Here is a 17467-nt window from a genome sequence, read left to right on the forward strand (position 1 = left end):
CAGTGTACGAGAGTCCACATCCTTTCCAACACTTGTTATTTTCTCGTCTTTTTAATTATAGTCATTCTGATGGGGTGAGGTGTAGTTCTCATTGTAGTTTTGATTTGCATTTCCCTCTTTTCATGTGCATCATTTCATGTGCCTGTTGGACACCTGTATATATTCTTTGGAAAAATGTCTGTTCATATCCTCTGCCCATTTTTTGATCAGGTTGTTTTTTTTGTTGTTGTTGAGTTGTATGAGTTCTTTCTATATTTTGGATATTAACGTCTTGTCAGATATATGATTTGCAAATATATTCTCCTAATTGGTGGATTGTACTTTCATTTTGTTGATGGTTTCCTTTGCTGTGCAGAAGCTTGTTAGTCTGATGTAGTCCCATTTGTTTAATTTTTTTCTTTTGTTTCCCTTGCCTGGGGAGACATATTCAAAAAGATGCTGCTAAGATCAATGTCACAGAGTGTACTGCCTATGTTTTCTTCTAGGAGCTTCATGGTTTCAGGTGTTACAGTCAAGTTGTAATCCATTTTGAGTTAATTTTTGTGTATGGTATAAGATAAAGGTCAACTTTCATTCTTTTGCCTTTGGCTGTCCAGTTTTCCCAGCACCATTTACTGAAGAGACTCTCCTTTCTCCGTTGTACATTCTTGGAGGAGCCTTACTCTTGTCTGGGGAATTTAGGGGAGGAGCTCCTTCCTGCCCAAGCCCTTGGCAGGTGTTTGAAGTGACACAATAAGTGTGTGGGTGTTTGTGCATATGTGTGCTTGCATGTGTATTCATGTGTTTGAGTGTGTGCGTGTGGTGTGCAGCAAGGGTTTTGATCAAGCAGAACTGGATCTGAATGCCAATTCTGCCATTTCCACTGACTATATGACTTTGGAAGAGTTTCTTAGATCATTTTAAGCCTCTAATTCCCCATAGGTAAAATGGGGCTAATAATAAGTGTTATGGGCTGAATTGTATCTTCCCCAAAATTCATATGTTGAAGTCCTGCCCCCTAGTACCTCTGAACCTGACTGCATTTAGAGGTAGTGTCTCTAAAGAGATGATTAAGGTAAAATGAGGTCATCGAGGGGCTCCCTAATCCAATCTGACCGATTTCCTTAGAAGAAGAGGAGGTTAGGACACAGACACTCACAGAGGGATGACCATATGAGGACTAGGTGAGAAGATGACCATCTATAAGCTAAGGAGAGAGGCCTCAGAAGGAACCAACACCATAATCTCGGACTTCTAGCCTCCAGAATTGTGGGAAAATAAATTTCTATTGTGCTGGTCACCCAGTCTATAGTGCTGTGTTGTGCCAAACTAATACGACGCGTATCTAAGAGATGTTTAAGGATGAATTAAGATAATATGTATGAGGTGCTCAGTGTTGTTCCTGGCACATAGACCAGTTAAATAGTTTCAATATTCTGTTGAAGTATTCAGGCATTTCAAGACACTGCAATATGATGGGCCCAGGCCTAAAGTGCGGAGATGTGAGTTCTGGTTTGGCTACTTACTCGCTGGGTAACCATGGGTTTCATATTTAAAGTCTCTCAATATCCATTTCCTTTTGTAAAATGGGGGACACAGCAGTGCTTGCCTCACAGAGTGGCTGAGGACTGGGTGTATCACACTTCGTGCGATACAGATGGCCACTATTTTTGTCATTATCACCAGGGGCAGGTAAGCATTGACTTTCCCCTTTGCTAAGTACCTATGATAGCAATTAAATATTCATGGAGTAAGGAATGGGGAAGGAGTGCAGAGTCCCCGGCAGCTCTTCTGTGAGTGGGTTCTCCTGCAGTCCACGGTTACTGAAAACCATAGTATTTATACATGATGCTTTCCAGAAATTTTTCTGTAAATTCTTTTTTTTTGTTCAGTGCAAGCGTAGCGGGCAGCATGCCCCACATTTGCAGTCGTTCACCGTCTCTCTGAGGATGTGTTTTCCATGATGGTGCTGAGAACGCCCGGGAGCGCTCAGTTCTCGCCTCTCATGGGTGATGGGTGTCTCCGTGTCTGCAGTAATAGTCACAGCCCTTCAGCTTGAACGGTTGTGGACTTCAGCACGGTGTTTGTCCTCTGGAGGGATACTGATTAATTTTAAAATATGGATAAAAGGCAGCCCTTTCACTCTCTCTTTTTTAAAATTTTACTGTGATAAGAACACTTAACATGAGATCTACCCTCTTACCAGGTTTTTAAGTGTGCAGTGCAGTGTGGCTAACTATAGGCACAATGTGGCACAGCAGTTCTCTAGGACTTTTTCCTCTGGCATATCATAAATTTTATGCCATTGAACAGCAACTCTCAGTTCCCGCTCCCCCGGCCTCTGGCAACCACCATTCTAGTCTCTGCTTCTGTGGGTTTGACTCCTTTAGGTTCCTCAGATGAGTGGAGTCATGCGGTGTTTGTCCTTCTGTGACCGGCTCACTTTGCTCAGCATGAAGGTCCCCAGGTTCATCAGTGCGGCTGCCACGTTTGGCAGGAAATCCTGCCCTTTCTCATTTAAAAGCAGGAAAGTCAAGTCGTATGCAGAGCAGTTGGCCCCCGGGAGACCTCCTGCCAGAACATCCCACAGAAAGGTTCTGAGTGGCACAACCTCCTCATGCCAACTTTTCCTCCTAACGGCTCTTGAAAACAGTTGATGAATGACAGGTGTGGGGGGCCTGGGGGGCTAGCGGGCAAGCCCCCAAGTGATGATCTGATGCCAGCGGGAGATGCCTTTGAAGTATCAGGTGTCATTTTGCAAACGCGTGTGAACTTTGCATTCTATCCATATTCATGTTAGATGTAAAATAGCACTTAAGGTCTTTGCTGAGAAGTGAAAGGGAAGTGCCTGAAGGGCTTTCATGCTGTTCCCCACCACATACAGCTGAGCACCCCTGGGATACCACCAACTCCGTCAGACCCAGGGCCCTGGCAACAGTGAGGAGGAGGCACGGCCGGCTCCCTCCACTTCTCCCGCGATTGTCCCTGTCCCCAGGATCAGTCCCGGTGGTATTCCTGGCTTCCGTGGGTTAGCAGTGGATCCTTCAGAGATGTTAACAGATGGTGGTTTAAGATGTGACCCACCTCCGAGGTTTTAATTTAAGAGGAAACTCTGGAGGACAGACCAATTTCTGAGATGCTCAGGAATGAGACTGAAATAGTGACAGGCTAATTTGCAGCAGGGCTGCTGATCTCAGCTGTCACCGAGGGCCTCCGGGCTGCTGTGTTCCAGGCATGTGAGGGGACCTCGCTGCCCAGGCCTCCTTTCTGAGTCTTTGCTGCCAGGGTCCCCATGGCAGGCTTGCTTAGGGACTCAGGTGGCCGTGGCTTCCCCTTTCACTTTTTGGGCCTGTAACTGTTTGAAGACTCACCTGGGCATTGCTTGGCCTGGCGTACTCCCTCCAGACAACAATGAAATAACTTATCTTCCAGGCACTCCGGTAGTGGGGCCACCTCCACCAATTAGACGGGGAGCCACCCGGTTCCCACCCCGGAAACTTCCGGTCCTGCTGGGAAGTCTAAACACAAGGCAGCAAACACCAAGCAAAGCCTTCCAGGGTTTTATGTGGGGTTCCTGTTTGTACTCTTGACAAACCATGCCAGCTCCCAGCTGCCCATCCTGACCCCTTGCAATCTGTGCCAAGTAAATAACTTAGACCAGAATTAAGTTCGGGCTGTGGGAGAGGTGACCAGGCACCTCTGCCACCATCTGCACTCATCTGTCAACTCTAAAGGACGTAATGGCCTGGACTGTCTAGTGTTTGCTTTGTAAGATGACTGGGGGTGGCGGCCTTGGGAAGAAGCTGAAAGAAGGGAAGTCTACTACTAAACACCTTTTAAATGGAAACCTGTCTACTTTGCCTTCTCTCCACAAGGAACTACGGGCTTTATAGAAGTGTGAAGGCCCCACAGACTTTCTTATTCTTTCCTTATTCTTGTTGGTGCTGTGTGCGTGGGTGACCCGAAGCCCTTGGGGTGGAGGCGGTGGTGCAAGACTAGGAGTCGTCAGAAAAGCATGAAGAGAGGACGATAGCACACACAGGGGCTGCAGAAGGCCTCCGGGCGCTGATTTGGCCCGTGTTTCTGCAAGGCCACAGACATTCCTGCCTGCAAACTGGTGGCTAATCAAGCTTAACTTGGAGCTGATGCGCTGTGCGCTCACTGCATGCTCTACCCGCCCACCTGTGTCGCCCAGGGTAGGGGCCTGGCTGCGGCAGCGTCCGCGGTCAGCGCGAGGTAGCAAGGACTTCAGACAGGGACAGCAGGGGGGCGACCTCTGTCCTGCTTTCTCCTTGAGCTCAGGCATCAGCAGGGAGCCTTGCCTTCCTATAAGGTCACCCCGCAGGCTTTTCCCTTTTTTCTTTTAACCGACAGACACCCTTGAGGACCTGGTTGATTTTAAAAGAGAACCAGGAGGCTCTTTGAGTTAAAAGATAGATCACAATAAGTTTTCTGAATTTCAACGAAAATAGAGGCCAAGACTTCCAGGTCTAGCATTCCTGCAAACCCACCGGCACACAGCAAAGGAGTCGTTCTTTGGTGCCCACAGAGCACCTTCCTTCTCGAACGCACCGGGCACTTGGCAGAAGGAAAAAACAAAGACCATCCCTCGTGTGGCCCTTTAGCGCCCCTCGCCCGGGTGTGACCTGCCGGGGAGCGCTGCTAGGGGGGCACAGGATCGGCCACCCGCACAGGGCGGCGACAAGTTCCCGGGGCCGTGGCCGCGCGCCCCCGCCTGAGTCCCCTCCCCCCGCGCCCCCTCCCCAGCAGACCGCGGCCGGAGCATGCGCCGTGCGCCGCGGGAGGGAGGCGGGCGGGCGGGAGCAGCGCGCATCACTCGGGTCCCCTTCCTGCACCGCGCCGCCAGTTGCCGGTTGCTAAGCAGTTATCATTGTTTCTGTGGCGATTGCAGAGGCTGTTGCTAATTGGAGAAGCCCCACTAAGCCGCAGCATCTTCCCTCTTCGGATCCGCTCTCTGCTCTTTGCATTTAAAGAGAGAACTAGGCTGGTCTCCCCACTCTCCCTCCCCCACTCTCCCCAAAATAGCCGTGTGATTTCCGAAGTATGGACTAGATCACAATCCTCCCCGCCGATTGGACTCTGGTGGCTCCAAACTCACCGTCAGATCGCACCTGCCCCTGTGCGGGTGGGCGCTCTGGACAGGAGATCATGACTACAGCCAAGGACCCGAACGCCTCAGGGAAATCCGTGCAACAGCAGGAACAGGTACTGCTGCCTTCTGGAGTGTGCCTGTGCGTGCGCGTGTCTATGAGTGTGCGTGTGCCTGTGCGTGTGAGAGAGAGGAGGAAATATGTGTTTCTTGAATGATTTTGTATTTGTGATGACTGAGCCACAGAGCTGGGAGGAGGCGCAAAATGCTGAGTGAGGGCGGCTGGGGTCTGCCCTTCTCCTCTGCCCCTACTGCTATTTTTAAAAGATCTCCTGGTCTATCAATAATGCATAGGCACAGGGAGCATCTGGCGAGATAAACTTAATGTGAAGGGACCTTGGGACAAAAGGCCTCTTGTCAGAGCTGCCTAATTCAGCGTATGTCAGTTGTGAAGGTGTCCAACTCATTGGTAATTTTGGGGGCGGAATGGAGGAGGTGAGTAGCCCCCGCCTCAAAATTCAGCTTATTCTGACCCTCCACCAGGACTTGGCTGTGGTTCCAGCACAAGTCAAAAGGCGACGTGTGAGCAGTGTTTAAAGGACTTTTCTTTTGATACCTGTGTCCCTTTTCCTCCTCTTTTCCTAAGTATTTCTGAAGGTATGAAGAGATTGCTGCTGCTCAGCCCTGGCAGATAGAGTGCAGACTCTCCCTGCCAGAAAAGCCGGAGGGTGCAGAGTTAGGGCCAAGTGGGACCCCCAGCTGAGAAGTAGCAGGTCTTAGTGGGGCTGGCCGGTCCAGGATGGCGGGACTGCGCTGGTGTCCCCATATGGCAGCGGGCAGCCACCCACCCTGCCCTGAAGAGGCCCACCATCTGCAGAGGCTCCGAGTCTCTGGGAGGAAAGGGAGCCAGCAAGCTGTATTTTGGCACTCATGTAGATATTGTAATTCCCTCCTCAGAAGATCTTGAGGGTTCTTATCTTTTAATCACTGCTTAGTTCTGCTCAGGCAGATCATTAAAATAGATCCTAGGAGACACCGGTAGATTTGCAAAGCAGTTTGCTCCAGCTTGGTGAATCAACAGCATAAGCTATTTTCCCTCTTTATTTTAGGGGTGTTGCTGGCTCCCACTTGCTAGGATTGCTGCCAGGCAAGGAGACCCCTCTAGAGTTCAGGAAAGCAAAGAGCCTCTTTGGGGACACTGTGTAACAATCCATCATCAACAGTTCAGAGACCCTGTGAAGACAACTTTGAATCTGTTATTTAGTGTGAGCTGCATTTTTTTGGTCATTTCATCAAAGACCAGTTTTTGATTAAAGAAAGAGACCATTTTCTTAGTATCATCATCATCATAACTTAAATATGGTTTTATTTCTTCTGGGAAGGAGATTTTGTAAATACAGAAATCTAAGAGTTCTCTATCCAGTGGGCAGGCTCGTGTGAGGGTTAGCGCTCAGTGTGGCGTGAACACTGAGGTTTCCAGAGGCAAGCACGCCCTCCTCCCTGTAAACAGTTCTACAGGGTACTTGCTCAATAAAGAAATGTGTCCACCCTACATTAGGGACCAACTGGGCTTCCTTTTGTGACACTTCTCTGCCCTCACTAGCTGTAAAATCAGCGTGCCGTGGGCTTACAGGCTCCAGCCAGGACTGAGGTAGCATTCCCAACCATGGGACAGAGGCAATAATTACGGAAAGAACACGCTGCTCTTCATAGCTCTGAACCCAAGGGGGGCCCTCAAAAACCCAAAATGTGTTATGTAAAAGAAGGTCCATGGCTCCTCCTTAGTTTTGCTGTCATTTCGCCTGATACCTCCACATGCCAGCAGCATGGAAGTAGTTAAGTAGGGTGTGGGTTTTGGAGGATGTATAAGCTCTTGATTTCGTACGTTTTAATCATTGTAAACCCTCATACCTGAACCAGCCTCTGTCGTGGAGGACCTCACCTGGCAGAACACTGAACACCAGAGGAGGCTGTGGCCGAGGGAGCAGGTGGGAAGGCCCCTTTCCTCCATTCTCAGAGTGGCTTCTTCTTGACCCTGAAAAATGCACAGAGCCCACCCTGTGAAGTCGAACAGAGAGGGTCAACAGCAGGACTCAGGTTGGAGAAGCAAACAGGGTGGGGGACAAAGATCTCACATCTCAAATCAATAGACCTTGGGGGATGTTGGCTCAGATCGTAACAAATTGCCCCAAACACAGAGATAAATAAGATACTTGGTTCATGAAGACTGTTTCTTCTTCTTCCATTCTTTATCAGTTTTAAAAAGGTGTTTAAACTATTTTTCTGTGTGCTCAGACTGCAGAGCTCTTAATGAGCTATCCAGTTCTTTATTTCCTTTTTTTCCTTGTTGCTAATGAAACTTTGGGGATAATCCCATGCCCAGGCTGGAATTTATAGAGAATTTGTAGGGAGACCAAGACAGAGGAATAGGTTCCATTTTTTTTTTTTTTTAGTAGAGAGAAAGAGAGAGATGCTGGTTTGTGGTTTGGTTTGGGTTTTAAGTTGGGACTCTAATTGTACTAATTAACTTCATGGCTGCGTCCATATCACCAAATCTGAACTGAGACTCCCTGGGAGTGGCGCCGTCCATCTCATCTTGTGAGGCGTTATCTGAGGACTGGGATTTAAGGTAGCCTGGTGCTTGTCGCCAACACTCTTTAAACGTGTTTGGTTATTGCACGAGATTGCCACGAAGTCCTTAGCAAGCTCACAGAGGCCTGGTCCAGGTTCCTACCTGCCTTGGAGTTGGGAGCCAGGCGTGCGTGTGGCAGCTGGAAATAACTTTTGTATGCCAAAGATTACTGGAAATTAATGAAAAAAGGAAAAGATTTAAAATCAAGTGATTTTACTTATTAATTAGAGATTGCTGGTTCTTTTCCCAATTGGCTTGCTAAAATATGTACTAAAAATAGATAAATATGTGGAAAGAGTTTTTTTGTTTTAAAGGATCCTGTGTGAACACATTGGAATAAACAACAGGGACAGTTGACTCCTAGAAGACCATTTCTCTTTCTCTTTGGAGATGCTAAAATTTATTTGTTTATTAAAGATCAGCCCTGAGCTAACATCTGTTGCCAATCTTTTTTTCTTCTTCTTCTCCCCAAAGCCCCCTGGTACATAGTTGTATATTCTAGTTGTGGGTCCTTCTAGTTGTGTCATGTGGGATGCTGCCTCAGTGTGGCCTGATGAGCAGTGCCACGTCCGTGCCCGGGATCCAAACTGGTGAAACCCTGGGCCACCAAAGCAGAGCGCACGAACTTAACCGCTCGGCCGTGGGGCTGGCCCCTAAAATTTATTTTTAAATGAAGTATTAATAGCCCAGAGATGTTTAGAAACAATAGAGCTTTTAAGCTTTGTGAATTTATCCTTTGGCTCTGAAGCCAGGCAGATGATAAGAGGCTCCTCAGTAAAAACCAAATCTGCGTTGGCCTGCACCCTGCTTTTCCACGTGCCCCGAGTTAAGCCTAATGGGCGAAGTAGAAGAAGCTGAGGATAATTTGGTTTAAATTTAGTGTATTCTCACAAACTAAATCTTTCTTTAGAGAACCAAATTAAGGGATTTTTTTTTTGTTACCATAAATAAAAGCACAAATTTATCTTAAAGTACACTATCCTCATTTCAAATGGCTTAAAGTCAAAAAGCAGTGATCAGTAATGCTGTTGAGAGTAAGAGAAGACAGAAAGATTAATTCTCCATGCTTCCAATGAGCTGTGACACATTTTTGCTCAAATATTGAGCAGGATTAAGTTTTTAGTGGCGGATTCTGTATCTGTATGTGTGTGGATATTTATGCGCGCGCACGCACGCATGCACACAGGCCTCATGCATCCCAAAATCAGAGTTGGAAAAGCCCTCACAGGTGTGCCCCGTGACCTACTGCACCCTCTTGGGCTCAGGAATCTCACACATAAATGAGAATGTGCCTTTCTTTGAAAGATCTCCAAAAAGCCCATCTTTTCTTATGGAAATATTCTGTGTTCTATTGGCTAACTTGGGTCTTTTGCTATATGTTAAGTTGGATCACCTCTGTAACTTCCCTAGATCTGAAAACCAGTTGGTCTGATAATACCTCATGTGTGTAACAATATTTCTGGTTGCCTGTTAGTTTTCCCTGAGCTGTACAAGTCCTGATCTGTAGCCCCCTGTGTCTGTTCTCCTATTAAATTATGGGCCCCAGGACCTAGTGTTGACTGATGGTTTAAATTAGTTATCTGATTCTTTGTAATAATGCCATTACAGAAGAGTTTCCTGAAGTGAACAGAATTGTATAAAGGTGGACATTAACATGCGTGGAGCTTGAATTCTGAGAGAGGGTCGGCCTTCCCAAGGGCACATAGGTGATGACTTCTGACGTTCCCTGTCCTGCGCTCTTTCGTTAGATCCTGTTGCTTCTTTCTGTAGTAAAATTAGATGCTGAAAGAGAGGATCTGGCTTTGACCTTCATGAGAGTTAAATTTTTTGTGTAACTGTGTTAAAGGAAAAGGCAATGTGAGATGTCTGCAGTGAAGGTAAATGTGGTATTAAAAAAAAAGATGAAGAAGTAGAAGAAAACCCAGAAAAACAAGATTCCGTGTTAGTAAGTGCAAGCATCACTTATTTGTGAGTCTCCCAGTGGGAGAGGTGGTCCTTTCTGATTCAAAAAGAAGTGGCGATTGATGCAGCAGTCGTACCTGGGGAAGTTAAATTCTGTTCTGCCCCTGGTCTAAGTTATCTAGGACTCTCTAGATAAAAAGGAAACTTGAAGAAACTGGGCGAAGAATTGGGATGAGAGACTCTTAGGGTTATGTAGAAATACATCTAAGACTTGTGGACTGCCAGAGCAGGGAGGAAGAGAAGAACATGGGCTGCAAAGTGAGTTGATGTGTGAAGGATTTGAGGGGAGAACTCAGAAGTTGCGGGCATCCTAGAGAGAGCGTGTACAGAGCAAGAGCTCCTTGCCTGGGACCTCCAGGGGCAGGAGGAGAGGGAGGAGCGCGGAGTCTGTAGGGAGAGGAGAGGGGGTGGCTAGTGTGGTGCTCTCCCCAGAAGACGGAGGTTTTGTGTCATCACTGGCGAGAAGAACAAGGCAGTGAAGCAAGCAACTAACTTGAAGCCATCATGTGTTGCACTCTGCTAGCGACAGGTGGTTCCCAATCTTCTAGGATCCAAGTCACGTGATATATTAAAACCGCTCAATGGGCAAGTGCCACTTAATAGATAAATTAAAGCCCCAACAATCCCAGACTGGCTGTAGGCACAGCCCAAATTCAAAACAATGGAAAGCAGCTGACTTGTCTTTCTGAAAAGTGCTTCTCTGTGTGTCAAATTTTATTGTTATACTAACATTCCATTGAGCTTAATCCTGCCCATCATTTTCCATACTGGACTTACCATGGAAAACTTGGCTAAGACCTTCTAACGCTCCACAGAGAAAACCAGGGAGAATTTGAGGGTTGGAGAATGCTTTCTGTGAACCTCCACCTAAACCTCTTCGGCTCCAGCGTGCCTGTGAAGGAGGTTAAGATGCTAATCACTTAGAGAGATGAAGAGTCCCTGTGTTTCTGCCCCACCGGGAATTGTAGCATGACTCTCTCTATGGAAATGAGGCGTGCCTGTGTTTGGCATTAACTGATTTGGTTTTGCAGTAGACATCTTCCACCCTCTCTCGCTGAGAAAGAGAGGGCAGAATGAGTCTATTGATCTTGGGTTCTGAAAATTGAGGAAAAGAATGTAATTTGGGGAAGAAGCGATTCTGTATAAGCGTTTAGAGATCAATGGTTCTTTGAAGTCTTTGCTTTAAAAATATCAGACCAGTGGAGGTTGTGAATTCTCACTTCAGACATCCTTTGGAAAGCCAAAATGGACTAAAATTTTTTAATTTCAAGTTTTGAGTTTGGTTATCTGTGGCCTTAAAGCATGGGAGTAGATAACCGTGTGCATGGGGTGGAGTTTCAGCCTGAATCCTGTTTGTCGTGATTCTTCATGAGGTTGACCTTCTCAGGTCCTTCCTGGCCTGGGTAGCCTGTGTTCCTTGAAGAGGGGAAATAAATGAAAGAGGGCTGGAGAGGATTTAAGAAAAATAGCCCAGCTGAAGTGACCCCATCCGGAAGGGTGACTCCCAGCCTTCCTTCTCCCTCCATGTGTTGGTTGTTCTTCAGGACTCTGCATCGTCCTGTCCCAGGGTGGCTGTTAATCCCCACTGGACCTGTAACGTACCAATATTTGCTCAGAATTGACTCCTTCCATCAGAACCTTCAGATGTGCTGTTCCACCTAGACCTTGCTGAATGACTGAGACAAATCCATCGCTAAAACAATGGATAAGCTTGGTGTAATACTTTCCTCTCCTTGAGTGCATTCGTAATTTTAACAGTAGTTGTTGTTGGTGAAACCCAATGGAATTATTAATGGTTGAAATTTGGGGCACAAAGTTATGGCAGAGCTGATGGAAGAAAAAATATGGTATTTAGTCACAATCATTAGTGAAAAATTAAGGAGTGGTCACAGTGAGGACCGTCTTGGCACGCCTTAAATCACTGACAGACCATGCATCTTTTCAGTCCCTGTTAATTCTGCGTTTGTATTAGAGCCAGTCTTGTATGAAGCAAGTACCAAAGGGCAGACACTGTTGCTGCTTTCAGCTTCCAATTCCAGGATGATTGTATAGTAATGGAGCTGAAATTTGCAGCAGTCCCTTCCTAGGAAAAACTGTCACAGGCTCAGACATTGAGTCAGTGCTGTAGTCCACTTTGATACTGGCGCCTGTCTATTTTTAGCAGTGATGGCGAGGATGCCGTAAGATCCAGGATACAGCCCTCCACTAATGACGTTAGGAAACACATTAGTGATATAAGAAGGTCTTGATAATAGAATTTTCCGTGACAATTTATATATTGTTCCTTTACTCATATCTGATCAATTTTTAAAGAGATTTAACTCCCCCTCCCAGAACTCAAGAGAAACTGCTTTCCCTCATCTGAAACTGCCTGAGACTCTGAGTATCATCGCAAGCTGCTAAGTTGTTAATTTGGAACACAGGCTTCCAAAAAACGTCTGTGTGCACACCCGTGTGTGTGGAGGTGGGAGACGGACCCAAAGGCCCAGCACGATCTGCTGATTAAAGTGGGAAAACCATGGCGGGGGGCAGGGGTGCTCTTTCAAAACATTTTAAAAGGTCAAAGTCTGCCTTCTGACATGCTCGTGGGTTTCCTCTCGATGAGAATGGGAATTCATGCTCTGGGAAGAATAGAGCCAACCCTTTAAATACGTTTCCGAGAGCAAAAGGATCATCAAAACCGAAGAATTCGAAATATATACCAATTTTTTTTCTTTTAGAAATTAATATGCAACAGAGATGCCCTTGCGTGGTGATGATGTACATTTTAAAATTAACGAAAGGATTTTTCTTTTCTATTTTGAAGAGGAGATTTTTGTTCTTGTTAGAATATTTGAGGTTGTTAGAGCTTTCACTCGGGGAATTCTAAAATTATGATGCTAACTGTGTATCTTAAATCAGGTCCCTGAATGGGAGAGGGAAGTAAACATATTTAAAATTTTTAATAGCCTGCCTAGTACCCCATCTACTTATTAGACAGGTGTTGGATTGGAGGAAGGTTTTTTTGGTTTTTTTTGAGGAAGATTAGCCGTGAGCTAACATCTGCCAACCCTCCTCTTTTTGCCAAGGAAGACTGGCCCTGAGCTAACATCCATGCCCATCTTCCTCTACTTTATATGTGGGATGACTGCCTCAGCATGGCTTACCAAGTGGTGCTATGTCCACACCCGGGATCCGAACCAGCGAACCCTGGACCGCCGAAGCAGAACGTGTGCACTTAACCGCTGCACCACCGGGCCAGCCCCAAGGAAGGTTTTTATTCTGATAAATTGGGAACAGTGACAGGAGAGGCAGAGCAGGAGAAAGGGAGAGCTGGTGGGACAGCTCGAGGTTGGGAGAGCAGAGAAATTCCCAGCTGCACCGCCCGAACCTAAGGGTCGGCTGAGCACTCTGCTTTGGGAGGCAGAATGTTCTCTGGGGGCATGGAGGCAATTTGGGCCAACAGGAAACACTTACGTGAGAGAGTTTGAAAGTCATGAGGACAATGGAAAGCAGCAAAGGGTTAGTGAAATTTTGGAAGAAAGGGAAGAAATCTGAACTTAACACGGTAGATTCCTGCTTAAAAGAACAGGAATTTGGGAACACATGAAAATAAAAGAATGACTTGGACATAAAAATTGAACCTTGTGAGTGTGATTATCTAGTCTAGGCATGTGTCTTGATGAAGTAAAAAGGGCACTGGAAGCTTCTGGTTTTCAAAGAGCTACAAGGGTTTGTGATGTCCCAAAGAAAATTCAAGTTTACTTTGAAGCAACAAGACATTATGGTATAGATATTTGTGTGGTATTTATTGAAATAGCCTGAGAAATTTTTAGGAAGACAATTAGAATTTCTGGCTCTGAGTTTAAAAAGCAAAATATACACTCCATTCCCCCAATACCAAGTCATATGGTGCACAGTTGAAGAATGAGGTTAACCAGTAAGAGAACTTTGACAGGCAAAAACTATTTTATCGCTAGAAATTATAAAGCCTTAATGTCTCAGAGCTCCCTTATTGCGTGTTATTAATTTTACCTGCTTGTTTCAGGGCAGGGGTGGGGGCACTGTCCTTTGCCAGCAGCCATCTTTTGGGGCGTTGGTAGAACGTGTGTCCTCTGGCATGGATGCCCCTGACTTCTGCTCCCAGCTCTCCCACCTACTAGCTAAGGGACCATGGGCAGATCCGGCCGGAATCTACCTCTGGGGACAATGCCCATCACAGTGTTGCTGTGAGGAAACATTTATTGAGCACAGAATACTGTTCTCAGCATGGAGATTTCAAACTGCCGCTTAATGAGACTTGCTACGTGTGTAGATGTAACAATGGTATTTGAATGGATCTTCTTTTCAGAATTTCCTGAGGGCTGGTATGTTCATTCCAGGAGGGGTGGTTCTATAAGATCATAGAATGTTTGGCTTTTGAGGCATTTTATAGACCATCTTGCCCAGTGATTTTTGGACTTTTGTTTTAGTAATAGAAACCTTTCCCCCAAAGGCAATAAGCCAAGTCTGACATGTGAAAGAGAAAAAGCACTTCCCTAGTCCTGTCAGCAGAGCCCCAGAGCAGTTTGGAGCACAGCATACAAACCGGACATCTAATCCAGCAGTGTGATTTTATGCAGGGGGCCATGAGGCTCAGAGAGTTTGAGTAAATTACCAAAATCACACAGCTGGCAAATTGCAGGTTCAGAACACAAATCTGTTTTCTTGCTCCAAATCAGGCAATCCCAGGTGAGACGTGGTAAAAATAATATACTAAGAAGACTAATAGAAAAACTGATATTAACCAGAAACGGCAAAGGACATAAATGAAGTAAGCATTATAGATGCATTAAAAAGTCCTTCTCTGGAGATCAGCGTGTGCCTTTTATATGTGCTTCAGGCAGTGAGAGGTCTCCTGCAGTTCTTTCTCTTCGTGATTTATGGATGGACTGGCCTTCTCTTCTTTTTACTGCACTATTCCTAGAGGCATTAGGTTTTTCTTAGCAACTTTTCGTATTTAAGTAATTAGTTGTTTAATGAGTTGCTTTTGAAACAAAGAAAAATTAGGGTGTAGCCAATGATTTTCTTCTCAATTTTTGAAAGTCAGCCACAATTAATAAATTCTGCGTGCTTTGGGAGTGTGCAGTAGGTAATTTTCAATCTCATCTTACACTTGAGCAACCTCGAAGGTGGCTGTTATACAGCAGATGTGGGAAGATGAGAGTAAGAGAAGGGTCGTGGCATAGCACCTGTACACGTTGAGGGTTCGGGTCAGCAGGAGTTCAGACGGTGAAACATCTGGAAATTTTATTAATTCACGAGCTTAAACTGACTAGTATGTTGATCATTCCTCTTGGGTTACAGATCCCCTTTGAGGATCTGACGAGAGCCATGGACCTGCTCACCAGAAAAAGTCATATGACTCCTTGATTATGTGAGCCCCAAGGTGCTGTCGTATCTGTCTGTGGACTCCAAGTTGAGTGTCTTTGTCCCCTCTGTGTTCCCTTCCAGCAAGCCAGCACAGTCTTAAGACAAATCAATAGAAATGTGCTCAGTGCTCAAACCTTACGCAAGGATTGACTAAGTAGCTATCACATCTGAGTGCTGTGCTAGGTACAGTGGAGGCGCTCAATGCATGTAGGAGGGAGTGGGGGTGGGGCTTAGGGTGAGTGGTCAGGAAGAAATGGGTACGATGCCTCAAAAGTGGTAGATAAAGAGTCTGTCAGCCATGTTGGGTGATAAAAGTTTAAAGGAATGCGATTGTACGGCTAAGAGGAAATTAAGTATGTCATGAAGATGTCTTTAATTAATATTTAAGGAGCTGTTAAATAGTATTAGAAGAACAGATAGGATTTTGATCTTTTTATTTTCTGGGTTGCTCTAAAAGGCAAACTAGGGATCTATGGATTTAGGGCCCTAGACGACAGCTTTAGCTGAGTGTCAGCACATACTCTTCAAGACATGGCTGACTCTCCAGCCGCCTTCTCATCACGGGGACCACTCCAGGGCAAGCACGATGACCATCAGCCCGGGGTGCTCAATCATGCTCTTCCTCCACAAGGGGCAAGTTCAACTAAGCGCCCCTTCTACTTGAACATTTCAAGACTTTAACATGGTACCTCTGTTACCTCCCCTTGACACACGGCTACAAGCCTCTGAAGGACACGTTCCTTATGTATTTCTGACACCAGCACAATGCAGTCTGTGTGCAAAAGGAATCAGTGAGTGAGTGAACTGTACCGTCATCTCTAAACCTCGTGCAGTGAATGATCCACAAAGTTAAGGGGTCTGTGGTTTTATTTATTTATTTATTCATTCAACAAATGGATCAAGTTTTCAAAGCCCCAGAGGAAAATAAAATCCAGCTCCTGAGTAACCAACTCACCTTGCTTTCCTTGATGTTTGAAGTGTCGCTGCCGCTTTTCCTTTCCCCAAATTCCGCCTGCACTTGTCCTACCTCAAGCCTTTGTCTACCACAGAAGCATCAGCTGTTTGCCACGGCCCCAGGCCATGAGCCAGCCTTCAGTCTTGCCATGACTCATATTTGTAAAGTAAGTGAATATCCTTTCACTTACCAACTGGGTAGATAAACAGGAAACCAACTGATGAGAAAAAGAGACCTGATGAAAATGCGTCCCAGAACCCTTTGTTTGTGGCTGAAGCAGAAGCACTATCTTTTTCATCCACTGAAGTGATTGGCTGAAATAAAAAGAAGATAAGATCAAATCGCACCACCTTCTCCCAGATGGAGAGAAAGTTGACTTGAACGTTTGGGTCAGTGCTCTAAAGTTCGGGTGGAGAAGTGCTTTGAGGGAAGAAGGAAGAAAGAAAGTGGGTCACATTAACAGAATGAGACGGTCTGCACCATTGCCCTGTCTGCCCTCCGCTCCACATGGGTTGGCCACTGGTGTAACCTTCTCGTGAGTGTGGTTTATAGAGCCCAGGCTGGCGGGGGTTGGGGTTTAGGAGAAGGAGCACCAGCTTTGCATTCGGATGGGTCTGAGTTGAAATTCCAGCTCTGGTGCCTACCTGCGAGGCAGCCCTGGACTGTTTGGGTAACCTCAGTTTCCACACTGAGCAAATGCTTGGTTAATCACAGCTCCGGATGTTGTCAGGATTGTAGGTGTGGTCTCATAGCACGTAAAGAAGGAGACGTGATGAGGTGGTATGACTTGGGTCGTGGTTTTTGCTGTTTCCACGGACCCCCCAACAGTCTGGCTGTAGACGAGAAGTTGCCAAATGGATGCAAAAGGGTGTTTGCTGCATTGGAAAAAAGTAGTTTACTTCTCCTTAACTGCTGCTCTGCTTGAAATTGCACCCATAAGAAGCTGCACTTGAAGCAATTGGTCTGCAGTTTCTCACCCTGTTAAATTCACTTAGGCGTGTGGCTGAATACTTATGATAAGGTACTTGAAGCTTGGTTGTGGTTTACTAGTTGTCAGAAACGTATTTGCATCTTAGATGTTCATCTAACTTGGGTCAGAGGTGATACTGTTGTGAACCTGGGGTTGTCAAGCGACTAATGTATGTAACTTTGCGTGCAAAGGAGGCTCTGTATTTTAAATTTATTAAAATCTTACAGTGTGGCCAGGTTTTAAGTTCCCTGAATTTGGTTTCTGAAGAATTATGGTCCTTGTAATGAATGGATATATGATTAGAGTTTTCTATTAGTTTATTTCTGTGATGTAATATCTCTGGTGAAAATTTCAGATTTGTATAATTGTGTTGTCATTGCTTGAATGAGGAAATTGTACTTAAAGTAACAGACAGTAATTGAATCCAAGAAAACCACTAACAAAAATAAAGATCACTGTGAACCGAGA

The 17467-nt window shown here is 45.8% G+C and overlaps 1 protein-coding gene across 6 annotated transcripts in view; it reads left to right on the plus strand.

Moving 5' to 3' along the window:
* DPP6 (dipeptidyl peptidase like 6) overlaps positions 1-17467 on the plus strand; it is a 987445-nt gene that overhangs the window by 469234 nt on the left and 500744 nt on the right. Inside the window, exon 1 of one of the 6 annotated variants that reach the window (XM_070616960.1) lies at positions 4748-5205. The exons of the other annotated variants lie outside the window; for them this stretch is intronic. Within the exon in view, the coding sequence (XP_070473061.1) occupies positions 5149-5205 (57 nt within the window). The 5' untranslated portion in view covers positions 4748-5148. Of the gene's footprint in view, positions 1-4747; positions 5206-17467 lie in introns of those variants that run through there. 6 annotated transcript variants of the gene reach the window in all.

Source organism: Equus przewalskii, chromosome 4, assembly GCF_037783145.1.
Source record: "Equus przewalskii isolate Varuska chromosome 4, EquPr2, whole genome shotgun sequence".
Classification (NCBI taxonomy): Eukaryota; Metazoa; Chordata; class Mammalia; order Perissodactyla; family Equidae; genus Equus; species Equus przewalskii.